The following is a 21831-nucleotide window of genomic DNA, read 5'->3' as shown; positions in this document are numbered from 1 at the left end:
ATGTATTAAATTTGATCTTTTTGATAAACTGTGGTTGTCATCAAGCTCCTGTGACTTTCACAAATTAAGTGTTCATGGATATGACACTAACAAATATTTATGCTATTACATGAATGATTCCTTTAGGGACATCTTGTTATTGTTATTAACGGTCCCAAGCCCTGGGGGATTATTGGGTGGCTCTATTGTATTATTAACCCTCAATGAGGGAGGCACTAGTAGTCTTTATACCCAATGCACAGAGGGATGTCCGGATACCGGGCTCGTATAGACCTATTTGCCTTTTGAACATAGATATAAAAATTCTGAGTGGGATCCTGGCAGCTCGGCTTCAATCATATATTCACTACTTAATTCATCTGGACCAGGCGGGTTTATTTCCCAAGCGCAGTACGACCCATAATCTACGGAGGCTAGCTCATGTGTGGCATTCCCCTCGTTGGTCCAGGAAGACTACACCGTGGCGCTATTGGATATAGAACAAGCATTTGGTTTGGTAAGTTGGATGTACATGTGGGAGGTCCTCCAAATAATGTGGGTGGGGGCACAATTCTTAAAGTGGGTACCGTTGCTTTATACAGCTCCTCATGCCAGGATAGGAATGGGGAGGTTGGTCTTGAGAGCTTTCACACTGCAACATGGCACCAGACAGGGAAGCCCACTGTCGCCGATGCTCTTTGTGGGGCGCTAAACGTAAAAGTGTCAGCCTGGCCACTTTGCAGAGAACATGGCAGAAGGGAGGACTGGAGGTTCCATACCTGAAATGTTATTATATGGCCTCTCAGTTACAGCATTCCGTGCACTGGCTGGTTGAAGCAGACAATCTATATGTAGATGGCGGGAGAGGGAATGCCTAACGATGGGAGATTTATATGATAATAAATAATACATTACAGGCAAACAGGCAGTGGACACCTTTAGTTTGGGCATCAGGCAGTTTCTACAATATGAGAAAATAGCTCAGGTAGCTAGGGAGCTGTGGCCCTGGTTCCTCAAAGGAACCTCCCATGGCCAATGTATTACAGGTCCTGTTATGTATGGCCCAAGGACCGAGACTTGTATTGCATTTATACCGGGCAATTCAGGAGGACAAGACAGTTAAGACACTACCTCTACAGGTAAGATGGGACACAATAGTGGGTGACCCCATATCATCTGGAGACTGGAGCAAAATTCATGAGGGAGTAAAGCAAGTGAGTACGAATACTCGCTTTAAATTGATACAATATAACATGGTTCATCAAATATACCTTACTCCCAAACAGGATTTACCCAGACCGCTCGGGGCAATGTCCCGTTTTGTAGGGAGGCAGACGTATATGTTACACATATGTCATGATCATGTGCAGTCATCTGTCCTTCCTGGTCCGAAGTTTTGCTGACATGCAGAGGGCAACAGGAGAGATCCGCACTGTTATACTGGGGCTATTACCCCGCCCCAAAAATAAAAAAATCACTGGGAAATTTCGGCTTCTGGGACTGGTCTTGGCGAAAAGACATCTGGCCATATCATGATTAAGCCACAATCCACCAAAAGTGTTGCAGTGGGTGAGAGATGTGACCGAATGGACTACGGAGGAGACCATTACAATGCAGAGGACCAGACACGATGAAAAACTAGACGAGGACATGCGGGCTGGGGGGCAGTGCTGACAGATATGCGAATAGATCAGACACAGGCTGGCTCCCAGTCCAATAATCCAGAGATTGCACAGTCACATGAATAGGAGGGTGACCCTGGCAGGAGTAATAATAATACATAACTTCGAAAGTCTTAGCACACAGGGATAGATCGAACATAGCAGGACATACACACAGACATGGATGGGAGTGAGGTTGGGGTGAAGGAAGGGTGGGTAGTTTAATTTATATTATAGGTTTGGTTGGTAATGGAGACAGCATTTACTAAAACAGGTTTTAACAAATGAGGGAGTGAGCAAGGCAATATTATATTAAATATAAATTTTGTGATGCATAGGTCATTGTGTACATACATATGATATAAAGGGGTTTCCTTGTGCTTGCTCTCGCCCTTTCTTATTGCCTGACTGAAGGGTCCTTCTTGTTGGAAAATCTTGGAATATATCTACAATGCTGTTCCATCTGTTATCTTTTTGTCTTAAATGCTAGTTCAAGTTCAAGTTCAAAAATTTGTATAGCGCACTACTCACCCAGAGGGTCTCAAGGCGCTTGAGGGAGGGGGGGTGCTTTACTTATCGAATATCCAAGTTTTTAGTTGCTTTCTGAAGGAGAGGTGGTTCTGTGTAAGGCGGAGGTGGGTGGGGAGAGAATTCCAGGTTTTGGCAGCTAAGTAGGAGGAGGATCTTCCCCCCCCCCCCCCATGGTGGATCTATGGATGCGCGGAATTGCGGCGAGGGCTTGATTGGACGATCGTAGTTGGCGGGTGGGGGTGTAGAAGGACAGTCGCGTGTTGAGGCATTTGGGTCCTAGGTCGTAGAGGGCTTTGTGTGCATGGGTGAGGAGACGGAACGTTATTCTCTTGTTGACGGGGAGCCAGTGGAGATCTTTCAGGTGACCGGAAATGTGAGCTTGACGAGGGATGTCCAATATGAGTCTGGCTGAGGCGTTTTGGATGCGTTGGAGTTTTTTTTGTAGTTTGGCTGTGGTTCCGGCGTAAAGGGTGTTTCCGTAATCCAGTCGGCTGGTGGCCAGTGCGTGGGTGACCGTCTTTCTTGTTTCGGTGGGGATCCAACGGAAGTTTTTTTGGAGCGTGCGTAGGATGTTGAAGCTTGATGATGAGACGGCGTTGGCTTGTCTGGTCATCGAGAGGGAGGAGTCCAGGATGAAGCCCAGGTTACGTGTGTGATCCGTAGGCATGGGTGCGGTTCCCAGGGCTGGTGGCCACCATGAGTCGTCCCAGGCAGAGGGGGATGAACCTAAGATGAGGACTTTCGTTTTGTCCGAGTTTAGTTTTAAACTGCCGTTCTTCATCCACTCGGCTACTTCTTTCATTCCTTCGTGTAAGTTGGTTTTGGCGGTGTTTGGGTCTTTGGTGAGGGAGAGGATCAGCTGGGTGTCGTCTGCGTAGGAGATGATGTTGAGGTTGTGTTGGCGCGCGATGGATGAGAGGGGACTCATGTATACGTTGAAGAGGGTGGGACTGAGTGATGATCCTTGTGGTACGCCGCAGATGACTTCGGTGGCCTCTGATCTAAAAGGGGGGAGGCGGACTCTTTGGGTTCTTCCGGCGAGGAACGAGATGATCCAGTCCAATGCTTTTCCTTGTATTCCGACGTTGCTGAGGCGTTGTATGAGGGTGCTATGACAGACTGTGTCGAAGGCTGCGGAGAGGTCAAGTAGGATGAGGGCGGCTGTTTCTCCGTTGTCCAGAAGAGTTCGAATGTCGTCTGTTGCTGCGATGAGGGCGGTTTCGGTGCTGTGTTTGGCTCGGAAGCTGGACTGTGAGGGGTCGAGGGATTTGTTGGATTCAAGGAAGGCGGCGAGCTGACTATTGACGGCTTTCTCAATGACTTTGGCAGGGAATGGGAGGAGCGAGATGGGGCGGTAGTTCTTAAGTTCAGTGGGGTCTGCTATGGGTTTCTTCAGAAGGGCGCTGAGTTCGGCATGTTTCCAGCTTTCCGGGAAGGTAGCAGAGTTGAGTGAGCAGTTGATGACATCGCGGAGATGGGGTGCGATAATGGAGTCTGCTTTGTTGAAAATGTGGTGGGGGCATGGGTCGGTTGGCGATCCTGAGTGGACGGAGTTCATCAGGCGGATGGTGTCTTCAGTTGTGATTGGGTTCCAGGCGCAAAGGTTGTTAGAGTGCGGTTTTGGTTCGGAGGTGGGTGGAGTGGACTGGTCTTTGGATTGGTTTTCAAAGCTGTTGTGTATGTCGGCAATTTTGTTGTGGAAGAATGAGGATAGAGAGTCGCAGAGGTCTTGGGAGGGAGTGATGTCGTTGGTGCCGGCGGTGGGGTTGGTAAATTCTTTGACGATGTTGAATAGTTCCTTGCTGTTTTGGGCGTTGTTTTCAAGTCGATCCTTGAATGCTGATTTCTTGGTGGATCTGATCAGTTGGTGGTGTTTGCGGGTGGCGTTCTTGAAGGTGGCCAGGTTGTCAGTGGTTGGGTTTTTTCTCCAAGCTTTCTTGAGGGTACGACAGAACTTCTTGGATTTCTTAAGGTCATCGTTGAACCAGGGGGCTTTTTTGCTACCTTTGCCATTACATTGGGTGTTGTGCAATCTTGTCAACACAAAACTACATGTTTTTCAAACCCAACACATTCAAAATGAAGGACTTTGTGTATGATGGTGTCTTTTACATTTTAGATCTGTGCACCCATATCATTACTATTCTTGTATTTCTGTTTCTCTTAGTTTAATTTAGGGCATTCTACTCTCACTTGGTGGTATGATCTAAATTCTTTATAGCCTTTCTACTTTAGACTATATTTGTTACAGGCCCTCGCCTGCTGGTCAAGCCTATAACTCGGGGAGGGAGACTTTAATGGCTTTAACAACCTCAGAAGTGGACTTTTATGCTGATATAACACAGCAAGAAGCACTTCTGTAGGTTTATTCAAACAATATGGATTGCGTACTTTACAATACATTCATTCAGTGTATCAGTGAAAGAAGACTTGTCTATAAAGTTCAGACGATGGGGCCAATTCAGGAAGATAGTAGTAGTAAATCTGCACTCGTAGATTTACACACTACATTTGAATATTATTCCTCAGGAATTCACAACAATTCCCAGGAATATCAATGGAGGTTGCACCAGCCACTGTTTTCTATGAGGATTCTTAGGAACATCATCTGATATTCTCACCTACATCCCATTCACGCTGTGAGGTGTTCTCCATAGTGGAGAAATCCGCAGAGCAGAAATAGGACCACCAATACACATGCATGCTTTTTCCCTCTATGGAGGAAATATTTTTGCCCCTGGGGAAACCTCTACATACAAATTTGCAGGTGATTCATTCCCCATTCTACTCTGAAAAGGGATTTATGCCACCGCTGTGCTGGAGAAAAAAATCTTTCCCTTTCAAGGATGAAAAGGGGACTGTGAGGAGCTTCTCTACGCCCACATAGTTGTTTGGAGGCATCTCCAAACTAACAAAGCTAACCACACATCACATTGAAACATCCATATTCACTCCCATGCAGTGGGATTTACAGGTGGGGAGCACCCATGGTGGAGATGTTTGTTCCTGTAAATGTGCTTATGCCTGGCATGAATCTCCTGGTAGGCATAAGTAAGATATTTTTTAACACCTACATTTACATTTCAAGGATTTTAGTTAAAACCTTTTTTTTATCTGCTTATGATAATAGACGATGGGATGCGATGCAACAAAATTGAAATAGTATATCTGAACTAAGATCTGTACGTTGCGTTTAAGAGGTAGACCCAGCGAGAAAGCGTGCAGCAAAATTCAAGTAGCAAGCTTGAAAGCAAGACTTATTTGAAAATACACTCTCACTGAGAATAACAATATCTCACCCAAACCTCCAGGAGAAGAACACGCACTTACCTGCCCCAGGCAGGATATTAACCACACCCTTGGGAAACCCAGCTCTTGCCGTCAGTTCAGCGAATTTGAGGGCAGTGAGAGGAGTTACCTGGAGAAGCCAGAACAGAAGAATGAATTAACTAACTGAGTAAATGTAAAAGCCTCAGTGAACCTTGCCACTCACCTCCTGACACCTCAGACTAAAAACCATGGCTCCATTAAGGGACTTACTGAGAAGGTCAGTTTCAACCCCCTTGCCCCTGTCCCCACCACTTACCTCTTATTGGTTCTAATTTGTAAAGTTACAAAGCAGAGCTAAAAACAAACTTATTTTTAAGTAGATTCATCAACAAGAGAGAAGGCGTGACCTCTGAACTAGAGTTGGGGAATCTGGAACTGGGCAACAAGATTTGAATTTGAATTCCGGCCTCGGGTCAAAATCCTGTGATTATGGCCAAATCGATTTGGCTCCCTACGCCTACAAAAAATTATTTGGAACGTAATGTGGTTCTCTTATAAAGTCCTATAATGCCCCCTGGCAAACTTCTCTCCATTTAAAACTTGAAAAATAAATCAGATCCTTCAAAAGGTTTTGTAATTGCCTTTATAGGCAGGATTTCTGGATGTTAAAACAAGAGAATGGTGAAGTATATGTATGTATCTTAGTACTACCTTGCGGGTTAGCCAGGGGAAACTTGGGAGGGTGTACTTACAGTCTCATCAAACCTAATTATCAGTCCTATTGGTGTGTTTGTTAGGCTGTCATGTGGGTCCGGGCTTGTTAACTCTGCTCATCAATCTTATTCAACTCTACTCAACCAGTTCATTGAACTCTGTCTTTAACCAGCTTATGTTCTCTCTCTGGATACATACAAAATTCTCCTTTGGTAACTATCTTTAAGACCTCTCCTATCATGTCATATATTTGCACACCCTGTTCAGTAATTTCTCTCGGTATCTTGTTCAGTAACCTGTCAACGCACACTTCAGTGATCTCTTCCCATATAGAGCGCAGTAGTCTCAGCCAGCTATTAGGTTTCCAATCTCAATCCCTAGCTAACTGAGTGACAGCTGCATGCTACATAAAAACAATCCTTTAATAACCCTTGTCCTCCATCTTGAAAGGGACCCTCGGAGCTTTCTCCACATTCAAGCCAGTGATTTGCCACCACTTTCAGATTAATGGTGTCCTCATGTGTTTGTTCTGAGATATCACACACATGAATGAACCTTCCATCTCCCTAATTATCCGTTACACCAACCTGAGCCGGCTTCAGCACCACAGTGTTTCCGGCAGTGAGGCAGGCTGCTGTCTTCCATGCTAGCATCATCAGGGGATAATTCCAAGGGATCACAATGCCGCAGACCCTGGAAAAAAAGCAATTTAACTTAAGTCATTCAGCTGAAATTTGGGAATTCCCTCAGTCTGTTGGCCGTCTGGCAAATCTCCAGGCTGTCAGTCATATTAATTTGCTGTCAGTCTCAAGTAAGTGTAAATGTCAAGGTATTTGTAGAGTGCACTGCCACCAAGCGGTTTCCTGGCGCTATTACTCATACCGCTGTGGAACCCTTCCTGGCCTCTCCCTGTGAAGTGTCCACTCCTGGGCACCCCCAGGGTGAAGCCAGGCATCCTAGCGCTGTTGGGGCCAGTGTGGAGGTTAAGCAAGCTATTGCCCAGAGTTGCAGCGTGGGGCCCATGATTAGAATACTAGGCACCGAGGCGAGAATTGTCAGGTTCGGGGAAATTGAGCCCAAGACCTGCCGTGGCAGGAATTGAACCCTGGTCCCGGACCAGAACTCTGCATCAGGGTCTGCCCCTCTAACCACTGAGCTACACTCCTCCACTGTCGGACCGCCCACCCCTTCAGAGTCTGAAGGGGGTAGGCAGTCCGGCGTCATGTTGACTGACATGATTGTCAGACCAGTGGGGGGCAACAGGCAGCAGCACAACACAAGTGCGCAAGAGGATGAATTTTTTGCCCGTACCCAGTCATGCACACTTGTGTTTCACTTGTTTGCGCATGCCCATTAGGAGCACTTCGGTCTCCTAATGGGCAGGCGGCGGGCGAAGATTACCCATGCCCTAAGCCAATCCTGGCGCTGCTGGCAGTGCCAGGATTGGCTAAGAGGGGTTGCAAGTCCGCTCCAGTCCCGTTCATGAAGGCGCTAAGGGGAGCAGAGGTGGCGCGGACCGGCTGTGAGGTAAGTTTTCCTTTTTATTATATTTAATTCCCCGGCCCCCACCCCCGCGCGACAACCCTCTTCCCCCCCCCCCCCCCCCCGTATTGTGATGCATGCGACGAGCCGCGACTGGTCAGAAGGTACCCTACACCGAGCAGGGTGCATTCCCCATGCCACCCTCTTGTCATTCTCAAGGTGTGTTGTGAAAAATTATTATAGTTGGGTGTTGCCTGTCTTTGTTCTCACTACATATGACTGGGTTGTTAACTGTTGCTGTCCCATGCCTAGAATGTCGATACAGCCTGTTTATAGTCAGTGACGCCATCAGTGAATGACAACGGACTTGTGACGTCGTCGGAAAGACTCTATCGACGTGACAGTTGTCAGTTTCACCTCCAGTGATATTGATAATAACCATTTATTACATAGACACAAAGTAAATGATTAGTTTGTGATATAGTCACTTGGCAAAGTAGTAAAACTGGGCTGAAGCCTATTTATGACGTCACAGTGGTATGAGTCTTTAATGTGTGAAATCAAAAACCAAAAATCTGTGGTATAATGAGTGAGTGAAACGGAAAACATTGCTTTGTGAGCAGTGGGCAAATTAGAGGCCAGGCCAGTGATATCATTAGAAGTGTTCCAAAATGTAATGTCACGCCGGAGCGCAAAAAGTCCATTCTATGTCACCAGTGACTGGACTTCTGCAATTCCAGAAAGAAGGGAAATTGCAAAAAGACTCCCTGCTGCTGTAAAAGTAGAGTCGACTTGTATGTTCATGTGAAGAGGTTATGATCAATTTTGCAACCATAACAAAAACAATTAAAGAACTGAAAGATGAATTATGGGACCAACTACATAAAAGTTGTATGACAAAGGATAATATCGCTTTTTGGGCAACTATAAAATCTCAGTTTCTTTCAGAAACCAGAGATATTCCCAAAATTGAAGTTGAACATACATGGGTTGATTATTTACCCGGATATTTGGTCTATCCCTTAAAGGACAAGAAGTATATAGAGACATGGAAAGAATTAATACCGAAACGAAGTCATTATCCTTCCCAGTAGTCTTTGACATTACGCATGCGGAAGTAGAACTTGCTTTGCTAGCTAGTAAAAGTGGAAAGGCCTGAGGCCCAGATGGGGTCCCAGTTGATTTTTTTAAGCACAACATGGAACTGTGGACCCCAATCGTGACCAGAGTCTTAGAAGCATCATGTGCCATAGGGTTGGTAGATTCCTGGTTCGAATCCATTCTGGTCCCGTTATTTATAAAGGGAGACAGTCAATCCCCCTCTTGTTACCGTCCAATATTCTTGTTGGATTCCCCGGGGGAGGTGGCAGGGCGCATCATTCTCAAACGACTCCAACATTGGGCGGACGACAATAAGATATTATCGGATATTCAATTTGGGTTCCGAGAAGGACTTGGCACTACTTAGCAGGCTCTTAACCTGACCCTTCTGATGGGGAAATATGCAAATGCTAAGGGTGGGACTTTATATATGGCATATGTTGATTTATCAGCAGTTTTTGATTGCGTGAGTCACACTAAATTATGGTCCATTTTACTGAAATGGGAGTAGAATTTGCACTGGTAAACTTTTTACCTGAACTATACTCTGATGCGAAAGCAAGAATGAGGTACGGTCTTGAGGGGGAACTAACGGTGCCATTCAGGGTAGAGAAGGGGGTCAGGCAGGGCTGTGTTCTGGCACCCTTCCTTTTTACACTTTATACCAATGGATTAGAACACGACATGGTAAAAGGGTGCCGGGACTTGCCTTTTGTTAACAAATGCCCAATCCCAGCTAACTCTACGCTGATGATGCTGTTATTTTAGCCCGTACCCCCTTAGAACTCCAACGTGTGCTCGAGAGGTACCATACTTTCATGGCTAATCTAGACTTGAAAATTAATATTAAAAACATTTTTGTTATGTCTACAGGATCTAGAACTAAGAAATCAAGGGCCATTTTTATTGACAACATTAAACTGGAGTGCACAAATACATACTCCTATCTAGGAATTTTAATAGATAACAAATGTTCCTGGAGACAGGCGATTGAGACTAGAAACTACTCTTTATGAGGGCGACAGTTGCACTGGTCAACTTTTCACGCAGATTAGGAAAAAGGCCTCCCACCGAACTTATACATATTTATCATAGCGACCTATGTGGCAGGAGTGTGGGGCTACGGTAAGGTGGATGCCCTACAAAAGGTTGAAAATAGTTTTTTTAAGGTTTCTTCTTGCTGTATCGCAAGGCTGTTTGATCTATTCCTGCCATATGGAAATGGGTTTGCCATATTTGACTGACAAAGTTAAAATCCAACCATTTCTTCTATGGCATCGTATTTGGTTATCTACCAAAACTATCTTTTGTCAAGCGATTATTCAGGACTGTCTTTCTCTTGAGAATGCTCATAAGATTGGGTGGATTGCCTATATTAAAAACTTTCTGTTCGATGTGGGCATGATAGAATATTTCCATTCGCCTATGTTAATCTCACAATTCTCAAGAAAAGCATTTAAAAAGCTAGGTTTAACGCATTTAGAACAATTGCAATTGGCCAATGAGGTCAGCAAAAAATCAGTTCAACATATGCTAACAGTCCAAACGACCTTGACCATTCAACCTTACTTAACTTTCAACCTGAGCAGTTATGAAAGATTTTTACTAACACGGTTCAGGTTGAACATCTTTTACCGTTTTTAGTCACCTTCCCGAAAATTAATGACTGGGCAAAGATTCTACCAGTTTGCCCTTGTGACGAGCTTTCTTGTCAATCTTCATTGCATACGGTTCTGTTTTGTAAGTTCTGTAACGAACCAAGAAAATGCTGGCTAACCCCAATTTTGAAAACTATGGGCTTTTGAAGATGTCGTCCTGCATTTTTATCTCTCCAATTTTTGGATGAAGAATTTATTGTGAAAACTATAGTCAAATTCTTGAAGTTTGTTGTCAGACATAGGCCAAACTTAGAATAGGTGTAAAAAAATAACATTCTTTCTGTGATTATGTATATTCTTATTCTTTGTGCATATTATCATGTTTTAAATTGTTTTTTAAACCTGAGTCCTGTACTTTTGCACTTTATATCATGTTAAAACTGTTAATGAGGAGGAGCTGCGAGAGCGACCAAAATGGCCGCTTGAGTCCCAGGCTCCTGAGACCCCAGCTGCCACGGGGTGCATCCTGTAATCTATCCTGTCACCGGACCGCAATTATTGGTTGCGGAATAGAAGCGGAGCTGTCCGCTGTAAACTGCGCCCGAAACAGCCCCTGAACGTCGGAGAAAACGGGCCTTGAAAAGTCGGGACCTGTAGGCCCAGAAGCTGGGGCCTCAATTTGTCAGCCGACCCCGGCCACAGTGAAACAACCCCGGGGCGAAACCGTAAGTCTCCGGCTCGGCCCCGTGAACATTTTGGCCACCGCGATCCTGGCGCCTGCTGGACAGTGCCCCCCCCCCCCCCCCCACCCCCCGTCGCTGCCCCCGCAGAGCTGCATGGTTGGACGCGCAGACGGGGGTGTGCGGGGCTTGGGGATCGACGCGGCACACATCGAGGGTCCATTCAGTGCTGCTGAGTAGTGCAGGCGCCGTGATTCACACTGCAACGGGCCATTAGCTGAATGATCAGACCGGTACCTAACACTACAGACTGTTGATCCGGTGGTGAGATATGGAATCCCAGCATGGACTGTGGGTACTATCTGCAGTAAATATTGCGCAGACAAACCGTCAAGACACAAGGGCAACCTGTGGCTTGGTAATCACTTGGGTCAATACAGATCGCTAAGGTGTACTGGTGCTTGGTACTGGTGGGGCTGAGCTGATTACCGAACTCTCCCCCTCACCCCCTTGAGAGAGGGTCTGAGCTGCGGGCGAAGAGCTGCGTGGATTGGGCGAGAGTGCATGCTGGGTGACCGGCGTGGCTGGGCACAGTATCCGGAGTATTGTCGTGGGATCTCTGCCGCTCCTTGTTTTGCTCCCCTCAGTCCTCAAAATGGCGACAAAAACTGAAGTCGAAAAACAGCAGTCCAGGTCGGTTAGAGGCGCTAAGTACACCCAATCTAACAAATTAGACAGTTACACGCAACTCCGAGGGTCGCCGACTGGGTTCGGTAAATCGCAGGATGGGACTGCTGGAGACTTGGCCGCTACAGTTGAACCTACACTGCAGGATGTGATGGCTGCGATCGACGGGGTGAAAACCTCCCTCTGCAAGAAGATGGAATCCCTAGATCATAAGCTTGATGTGGTCACAATAGAAGTCAATTTAATCCGAGCGGACCTCACCAAGACCAGCGAAAAAGTGAAATCACTCAACATCAAAACTTCCAGTCTCACGGATGATGTGGCTCTGTTGCAATGGGAAGTTCATGAACTCAAACTCTCAAGTAAAGTCGTGAGTCTCAAGTTGGATGAATATGAAGGGAGGGCCCGTAGAAACAACGTGCGTATTATTGGAGTGCCTGAAAAGGCCGAGGGACAGGCCGCCGACCTTTTTGTTGAGGACATCATTCTCAATCACTTAAAACCCAAAGGCCTGGGAATTTTTTTTTCCGTGGAAAGAGCGCACAGGGTTCCGGGAGGGAGACCGCGACCTGGGGCGCTGCCCCGGCCGATGATTGCGAGGGTGCTCAATTTCAGGGACAGAGACGCTATCCTGCAAGCCTCCAGGACCGGAGGCCCTCTGAAGTACGAGAACTCCATCCTAAGTTTTTTCCCAGACTTTACGCAGGCGGTGCAGAAACAACGGCAAACCTTCATGGGTGTCAAAAAGAAATTCCGAGATAAAGGGCAGAAATATGCCATGATGTACCCCGCCAAGCTGAGAGTTGAACATGCGGGCAGGGTGCTATTCTTTGACAATCCTGAAATTGCTTCGGACTAGTTGGAGACTATCTCCTCTCAGAGTGATCAGCAGTGAAGAAGCGGAGACAAAGAGGATGGCGCGCAGGAGCAAGAATAAGAAGTAACATAGTTGCAGGTGGTGTTTGATCTAATTAAGGGGTAGAGACTGACTGAAAAGGATATTTGGACATGCCAGTTGTAGGAATTTTGTTTTACCAGGTTAGATGAAACGTATGAGGTTGGGCGGGGAACCGGGGGTCACACTCCTCCTCAGAGTTACTTTTCGATAGTTTAGTAGGTAGAGTATGGGGCGACAGGCACACTGCGAGTTGCGGTCGGAGGAACACCGTGAGCAGGGGTGCAGGGAAGATGGTGGTACTCGGGGTCTGTGTGGGGGTGTCATTTATTGTTATTTCTTTGTTGTATTTGTTATAGGCAGTGCATTTCAAGGCTTCGAACAGAATAGTAGCATTCTTAAGGTGAAGGAATTGGAGGGGAGGCTGATCCACTTTATGTTTTATGAAGGGGGGCAGGGGGCTGAAGGTATTAAGTTGGAATGTAAATGGGTTGGGGGACAACATTAAACGTAGTGTGGTTCTTCGGTTTCTTAAACGCCACGCCCCGGATGTAGTCCTTTTTCAGGAGACACATTTAGTGGGTAATTCATGCAATGCGATGCACAGAATGGGGTATCAATTGGTGGCGCATGCAGGATTTACTTGGCGTAAATAACAAGGACCCCCTGCTAAAGCCACAGAATGTGTTTGACAGGGAAAAGGAACAGTGTGAAAAAAGTTTCAAATATAATATCGCTAGGGAGACAACGGTAATTATGAAGCACACAAATTTTAAAAAAGGAATTAACGAAATGTTATATTTATTAGGTATATATACTCAAGTTAAAAACATTAAAATTTATAACACAGAATAAAAGAAAATACAGCATCTAATCAATTATAAACAATAACATCATTAATTCATAAAACAGTGGCGGACAATAGTAGTCCTCTTCGACGCGCGTTTCGGCGTTTTCACAAGAACGCCTTCTTCAGGAGCCACATATACAATCTGGAAGACATATATATTAAATTAAAAAATCATCCTAGTTAAATCAATATACAATCACTTATTATAAACACTATAATAGTTACATGTCAAATGTCCACAAAATAATGCTTCACATACCGACATAACTCCCTACTCGGGTAGCTTATAATATAAGGCTACACAAGGTACAAGCTACAAGCTACTTACTATTGAGCAGTGTTGTAGTAATGGAATCTAAGGGCCCCAAAGGAATTAATGGACCCACCATCCTTAACTAGCTGGGGGCATAGGAGCATAAATAGCAGGAAAGTTAGTAATAAGGGGCGCTAATAAGGGAATTTATTCCAGAGTTTCTACTGCTAGTTGTTGATAGTTACTTGTACTGAACACGAAATCTGGAATTGCCTATTCGGTCTGTAAACAATGGTCAATCTGAGCTTTATATGTGACCATGGTAGAATACCGTGGACATATTTAATCAGTTCTAGCAACAACGCAATAATTGTGTATAGTTCGCACTGTTCATAGAACTCAGTATTTTCTTCTTTTCATAATGATCAAACAGTCATGTTCAAACAGTCATGTTGGATATTCTAGTAATTAAGCTATTTTGTAGAACACCTATCCTTACTCCTTACCAAATATCTGAGTAATTGAAATTGTTTCCAAAGATACCTGGAACATGCAGGGGAAGGATTGTCCTCTGTATGGATAGCTGTGACTGCTTGAGTTCTTCTGATAGAAGTCAATCGTTGGCTCAGAGTACTAAACATAAATGGATGGATTAGCTTTATTTTGGTTACTCTACTTAGGTCTCTTAAAGGTATTTATATAAGACTATGGTTACACCAACTTATTTTTTACCTAATGCTCTGTTTAACGGCGAGTGCGGTTTATTATCCTGTGGGCACCGTCATATATTATCCAGGTGCTGGTGTATTTAACCCGGTGGTTACTAGTCCACGTCTGGTATTGCTGCTTATGAAATGTAGCGCTCGTTATTCCTGATATATAACTGCGCACTGTAGGTTTCAAAAAAGAAAACAAGTCTCAATACTCAGAATGCGCTACAGTTTAGAGAGTAGTGGTGAGTGTAGCTAGCTGTTTTAAATTCCTCACGCTTACTACAATAGAAGTACAATTTCGCGCAATGGCTATCAAAGATAAATGGCCCTAAATTCTAAATCAGGCTCGAGTGTTTCTAAAAAACATCCACGTTTCTAGTTTCTTAGGCGATTTTAAAACTTAGATAGCAGACTTACATGATTAGCATACAGCGAGATGAAACCAACGTTCGGTTTGATGTATTTCACGCTTGCTATGTTTACTAGTATGGACCGGGCTGACTATGAGTCCATTTTCGATAGTCCCCGTACAGAGATTTTCAATTGGCCTATCATTAAGCGCAAATTAACACAGAGACGCACCGCCTTTAAAAGAAGGGAGGTACCTCTCGTAATCCGACTATCCTTTCCAACGGCTGCGGGACGCCATCAGACACATCGGTCGTGACGCCCGCAGGTAGTAAGCGTGAGGAATTTAAAACAGCTAGCTACACTTACCACTACTCTCTAAACTGTAGCGCATTCTGAGTATTGAGACTTGTTTTCTTTTTTGAAACCTACAGTGCGCAGTTATATATCAGGAATAACGAGCGCTACATTTCATAAGCAGCAATACCAGACGTGGACTAGTAACCACCGGGTTAAATACACCAGCACCTGGATAATATATGACGGTGCCCACAGGATAATAAACCGCACTCGCCGTTAAACAGAGCATTAGGTAAAAAATAAGTTGGTGTAACCATAGTCTTATATAAATACCTTTAAGAGACCTAAGTAGAGTAACCAAAATAAAGCTAATCCATCCATTTATGTTTAGTACTCTGAGCCGACGATTGACTTCTATCAGAAGAACTCAAGCAGTCGCAGCTATCCATACAGAGGACAATCCTTCCCCTGCATGTTCCAGGTATCTTTGGAAACGATTTCAATTACTCAGATATTTGGTAAGGAGTAAGGATAGGTGTTCTACAAAATAGCTTAATTACTAGAATATCCAACATGACTGTTTGAACATGACTGTTTGATCATTATGAAAAGAAGAAAATACTGAGTTCTATGAACAGTGCGAACTATACACAATTATTGCGTTGTTGCTAGAACTGATTAAATATGTCCACGGTATTTTACCATGGTCACATATAAAGCTCAGATTGACCATTGTTTACAGACCGAATAGGCAATTCCAGATTTCGTGTTCAGTACAAGTAACTATCAACAACTAGCAGTAGAAACTCTGGAATAAATTCCCTTATTAGCGCCCCTTATTACTAACTTTCCTGCTATTTATGCTCCTATGCCCCCAGCTAGTTAAGGATGGTGGGTCCATTAATTCCTTTGGGGCCCTTAGATTCCATTACTACAACACTGCTCAATAGTAAATATCTTGTAGCTTGTACCTTGTGTAGCCTTATATTATAAGCTACCCGAGTAGGGAGTTATGTCGGTATGTGAAGCATTATTTTGTGGACATTTGACATGTAACTATTATAGTGTTTATAATAAGTGATTGTATATTGATTTAACTAGGATGATTTTTTAATTTAATATATATGTCTTCCAGATTGTATATGTGGCTCCTGAAGAAGGCGTTCTTGTGAAAACGCCGAAACGCGCGTCGAAGAGGACTACTATTGTCCGTCACTGTTTTATGAATTAATGATGTTATTGTTTATAATTGATTAGATGCTGTATTTTCTTTTATTCTGTGTTATAAATTTTAATGTTTTTAACTTGAGTATATATACCTAATAAATATAACATTTCGTTAATTCCTTTTTTAAAATTTGTGTGCTTCATAATTACCGTTGTCTCCCTAGCGATATTATATTTGAAGCATGCAGGATTTACCTCAGGATCCAGGGGCGTGGGGGTTCTGATATGGAAGATGCTCCCGATGGTGATTGACTCTGTTATTGAAGACGAGAGGGGCAGATATATAGGGGTGTCGGGTCGTTGGGAGGGGTTCACCCTCTCTTTGTTGTCGGTTTACGAAAAGTCCTTCTGGACCTCCCAGGGGTCTTATGATCCTGGGAGGTGATTTTAATGCTGTGGTCTCCGGCACTATGGATAGGCATCCTCCTAGAGTCACGGGGAGGGCGCAGAGATGGCTCTCTGATTTTGTGGATGCATTAGGTTTGGTCGATGGTTGAAGATTGCTTCACCCAGACCAGCGACAGTATACCTTCCACTCTGGCGCCCATGGTAGTCTCTCACGTATAGATTATTGTTTAGTGCCGACGGCCCAGGCATCGTACATCACAGAGGCTATGCACCTGGCTAGAGGCATATCGGATCATTCGCCACTTTGGCTCAGATTCAGTATCACTGCGGGATCAGGTGGTAGGATAGCCCCAGTTAACCCCTGGTATTTGCGCAATCCCAACATCCGTAGGGATCTGCTGAAGTCGTTAGAACACTATTTCCTGGAGAATGAGGGATCAGTGCCGTCTCCTCTGTCATTATGGGAGACTTTTAAGGCAGTCATGAGGGGCCAGGCGTTGTCGCTGATTCCAGGAGCAAAGAAGGAACGGAAGGAAGAAATTGTAAAAGTTGAGTCGGAGATTTCGCGTATTGAGGCGGAGTTGGAGCAGGTGGTAACCCGTGCTGGACTGCATGTCCTTAGTCTCAAGAAGCTTGAGTATAGAGCGTTAGTCACCTACAGTGCTAAAGCGCTAAGTAGAGAGCAACAGGGCCGGTTATATGATGTCGGAGATAAGGCCGGGAAGCTTATTTCCTGGTTAGATAAGAAAGATAGGGCAGATCGTGTTGTTCCGGAACTTGTGAAGGCAGGAGGAGCGCAAGTGACAGACCCCCAGGATATAGTGGACAGTTTTACAGAATATTTTCAAATAGTGTACACCTCGGTCGCGGGACGGCCGGAGAAGGATTCCCACTTGTTATTACGAGATATTCAACTTTCATGCCTGACTAAGGAGGACCGTGACTTTATGGATAGTGCCCTTACTGCTGACGAAGTGGCCCTGGCGGTGCGCGCCTTGAACTCTGGTAAGGCACTGGGCCCTAACGGTCTTCCGATTGAATTGTATAAGCTTAGGCCCGATAGGATTGCCCCGTATCTTAGAGGTATGTTTGTTTCAGCGCGAGAACAGGGAATTTTACCGTATGATCAGAGAGTGGCATCTATCGTAGTTATCCATAAAGAAGGGAAACCAAAAACCAACTGCGCCTCGTATAGGCCGATCTCGTTACTGAATGCGGAACCTAAGATTCTCGCTAAACTATTGTCCAATAGGCTCATCAAGGTTATTAGTGGTTTGATACATGCTGACCAATCGGGTTTTAATCCCCATAGAAACACGGCTTTAAATCTTCGCAGATTACACGGAGTGTTGGCTAGGGCTCATACCCTGAGGGAACAGGCTATAATAGCGTCGCTTGACGCGACGATGGCCTTTGACACGGTAGATTGGCCGTATTTGTGGGCAGTCTTGGCTAAGTTTGGATTTGGACCGGAATTTATTAGACGGGTGCGTCTGTTGTATACTGAACCTCTTGCGCAGGTGGTGGTAAACAACCGAGTGTCGGAAACATTTTGTTTGGGGCGGGGCACCCGACAGGGATGTCCACTCTCTCCCTTGTTGTTTTCACTGGCACTTGAATCTTTGGCGGCCTGGATCCGCTGGGAACCTTCAATCCTGGGTATTCGATGGACCCATCAGTTAGAGGACCGGATTTCCTTATACGCAGACGACATTCTGCTCTATTTGACCTCACCCAGAAAGTACCTAAGTGTCGTCTGTGATATTTTGGCCTCCTATGGTAGGAATTCAGGGCTTATTATAAATTGAGGGAAGTCCTATCTGTTTGTCCTGACTGGTGACACCCCGATTCCCCCAAGGAATTGTCCGATTCAAATTGCTACTGATGGGTTTAAGTATCTGGGGATCTTTATTTCACTTGATCCCGCAGTTCGATACGAGAGAAACCTCCTTCCCCCTTTGGTTAGATTAAGAGGCGACGTAAACAGCTGGAGGAAGCTGCCTCTCTCCCTGTTGGGAAGGGCGGCTCTCTTTAAGATGATGTCCTTACCTCGTTTTCTTTACGCCCTCCAGAATACGTTAGATATAGTCCCAGCCAGTTACTTCTGAGAGGTGGAAGGGATGCAGCATAGCTTATTATGGGACGGAAGGCCTCGTATTGCTTCGGCTAAATTGACGTTACCGTGGTATGACGGAGGTGTCGCCCTCCCTGACATCAGGAGATACTATTGGGTCTCTCATTTGGCGGCAATAAACCAGGGTACTTATGGGCCTGGCCCGAACCCCGGCTATGCAATGGATAGGTGGCTGCTCCCCGGTGGAAATTATAATAGAGCTCTATATACTAAGTCGGCAGGGAAATACTTAACGGGTCCGATGAAGGTAGCGGTTAGGATATGGCATGATGCCACTAGCTCTTTGGGGTGGGGAGGCCGTCTTACGCTGGCCACTCAACTGTTTGGTTCGGACAGACTGGGCAAGCTTTGGAACACGAAAGGTTTCGATAAATGGGACTAGATAGGGATTGCTACTATTGGAGATATTTGGAGTAAGGGTAGAATTAAGACGTTTGCGGAATTGCAAACCGAATTTGAGTTGAATGGAGCAGAATATTTCCGCTATGCGCAGGTTCAACATGCGCTACTTGCGGCGTTACCAGCAGAGGAGGAGATACCTGAAGCCTCGCCATTGGAGGACAGGATATTGGATGGGCATTTGCCAGTTGGAACTATTTCCCTGATTTATAGGAAATTGATTAACCATAGGGCAGACCTCCTTGCAGAATTGAGGGATAAATGGACGAGGGACGGTGTTGAACTAGGTGAGAAGACTGGCAAACGGCCGTGTCCTCCCTAAAGGAGGTTGCGATTCCGGCCCGATTGAGGCTAGTTCAGTTGAAAATATTACATATGGTTTATATCACAGGTCCATGCTTGGTCCGGATGGGACTATCTGAAGTGGGGTTGTGCAGGCGAGGATGTGGACAGGTGGGCACGTTCCTCCATATCCTCTGGGAATGTCATTATATGGTGGATTATTGGAGATCGATACATGATGTTATGAGAGAGGTATTGGGGGTGACGGTGCAACCGGAGGCTAGGAGATGTCTCCTTAATATCTGGGATCCTACGGATCTTGGCACAGCACAGACCAGGTGGGCCACTTTGGGAGCAATGATAGCGAAACGAAATATAGCGCAGCAGTGGGGATCCAAGAGATCGCCCACACTTGAGGAATGGAAAGAGAACATGGACTGGTGTATGTTCTGGGAGAAGACAGTCTATCTGGCCAGAGGCCATCCTCGTGAATGGGCTTCTGTTTGGGGATTGTGGAATCGATACAGGGGGAGATCTGTGTACCGTCTGCTGGCTCTAGCCTGGATATACCAACATCCCCGTGACCCTTGTATGTAAAAATATTTTGCCCCCCCCCACTTTTCCTCCCCCCCCCCCCCCCCCAAGTATGATTCATATGTGAAATGAGATGTGGAATGTTTAACCTCTGTTCTGTGCACTCACTTGTAATGCCTTGTATTAATAAAAAGAAATATTTTTTTTAAAACTGTTAATGAATTTTAACTTCTATGATACTAGATGAAATATTAAAAAAATATTTTTTATGTGTAAATTCTTAAATGTACTTTTATGGTTTTTCACAATTCATGAAAACCGAATAAAGGATCATTTGATTTGATTTGAGTCGACCTGTATAGCAGTGCTCTCGCCGCGACATCACGTGGTTATCGGTTACACTTCAAGTTTCGTGCCTAGATTCTCTATTCACTAACTATAACTTGACTAAGCTTCTCGCTGCTGTGTCCCGCGTTTCCAGGTAATCCAGTTTTAAGTGTAAAGATTATTACAAAGTAACAATTTTTGCTTACAGAGAAAGCTAAATTCCAATGAGGAGTGAAGTAATAACCCACTTATGTCATGTGTGCCATTTTCATAAAGCTGTGATGTCATCAGCGAGTGACATCATACACCTCACGGGAAATCATAAATATGCAATGCTAGTTATACACAGGGGCTTAACGCAGACCCTGAAGCGATGGCAGGGGTTGGGGTGGGGTGTCCCTCAGAGTGGGGGGGGGCAATGCTGGAAAGCCTATGGGTATCTATGAGATATGGAGGTCTCGGCGACCCCACGGGCTGCTCCTTGCCACTGAGATGAAGCGCTCTCCGGTAAGAGCGGGGGGAGGGAGATCAGGCCGCCGCCCTCAAAACTCAGTCCCCCCCCCTGTCTGGCCACTGCAGTGTTTACAGTATTTATGGCCTTGGTTAAGACGACTCTCCCTGCACTGCACGTTGTAAGGCACAACAGTGACTGTAAGGGCCGAGGCCACTGCACGCACTGCTAATTTATCATATTGAGAATTCAGGAACATGGTCACTGCATGGCACATTACACGTCACTGTTAACTCTAGAGCCGAGGCCACTCTATTCGGTGAACATGATAGCAGGCACTGCAACTGCTATGATCCAGGACCTCAGGCTGTGAACTCCAAGACAGGGTCGCTGCATTCACTGCACGGGACACAACCCGTTTTAGAGGCAGAATCATGGCACCAAACTCTGTGAGCTCCAGAGCCGAAACCACAGCATGCACTGCACCTGCTAACACACTGTGAACTGCACGGAGGGCCACTGCATTCACTGCACGGCACATGATGCGTCGCCGTCACCTCTAGAGCCAAGACCACTCTCTGCGGTGCGCCTGGCATAACACTGAGTCCCAGAGCCGAAGACCCAGCACCAGAGGTGTTAGTCACATGCATGAAGGGAGGTCCGTCTGTAACGTCTTAACTATGAGGTTGTGTGGCGGTTTTCGGCTTGTGCAGTGACAGTAGCAACACAAACTAGTTTTCAAGGCTTGAGAACGCCCGGACCTGGTTTTCAGTTAAAAAGTTGGCACCCTCGCTCCGAGCGGTATGTAGTTTGCGAGGGCTAAACTCCGGGTTCGGGGTGGTCTGGAGGCTCTGGCTATGCTCCAAGGCTCGTGGTTAGGGTGCGGTGAAATCTAGGGGCCAGTTCTGTGATAAGGAGTGCAGAAGTTTTTCTTTTGCCAATTAGGGACTGTACTGAGTGAGATGGCTTTTGTTGGTGGGTTATGGGGTGGGGTGACGGTGAACAGTAAGGTGACGGGAAACTATGGGGTGATGGTGAATTGTGGGGATCAGTATGCTCTGGAAGCA

The 21831-nt window shown here is 45.5% G+C and overlaps 1 protein-coding gene across 1 annotated transcript in view; it reads right to left on the bottom strand.

Annotated features, from left to right (window-relative positions):
* LOC147693023 (cytosolic 10-formyltetrahydrofolate dehydrogenase) overlaps nt 1–21831 on the bottom strand; it is a 243769-nt gene that overhangs the window by 29885 nt on the left and 192053 nt on the right. The window contains exons 15-16 of the mRNA XM_086939265.1: nt 6743–6848; nt 5502–5589 (exon numbers count right to left, since the gene is read on the bottom strand). Of these exons, the coding sequence (XP_086795391.1) occupies nt 5502–5589; nt 6743–6848 (194 nt within the window). The remainder of the gene's footprint in view (nt 1–5501; nt 5590–6742; nt 6849–21831) is intronic.

The sequence above is a fragment of the Lissotriton vulgaris genome, chromosome 9, assembly GCF_964263255.1.
Source record: "Lissotriton vulgaris chromosome 9, aLisVul1.2, whole genome shotgun sequence".
NCBI lineage: Eukaryota > Metazoa > Chordata > Amphibia > Caudata > Salamandridae > Lissotriton > Lissotriton vulgaris.
This window is presented reverse-complemented; position numbering and strand designations above follow the sequence as displayed.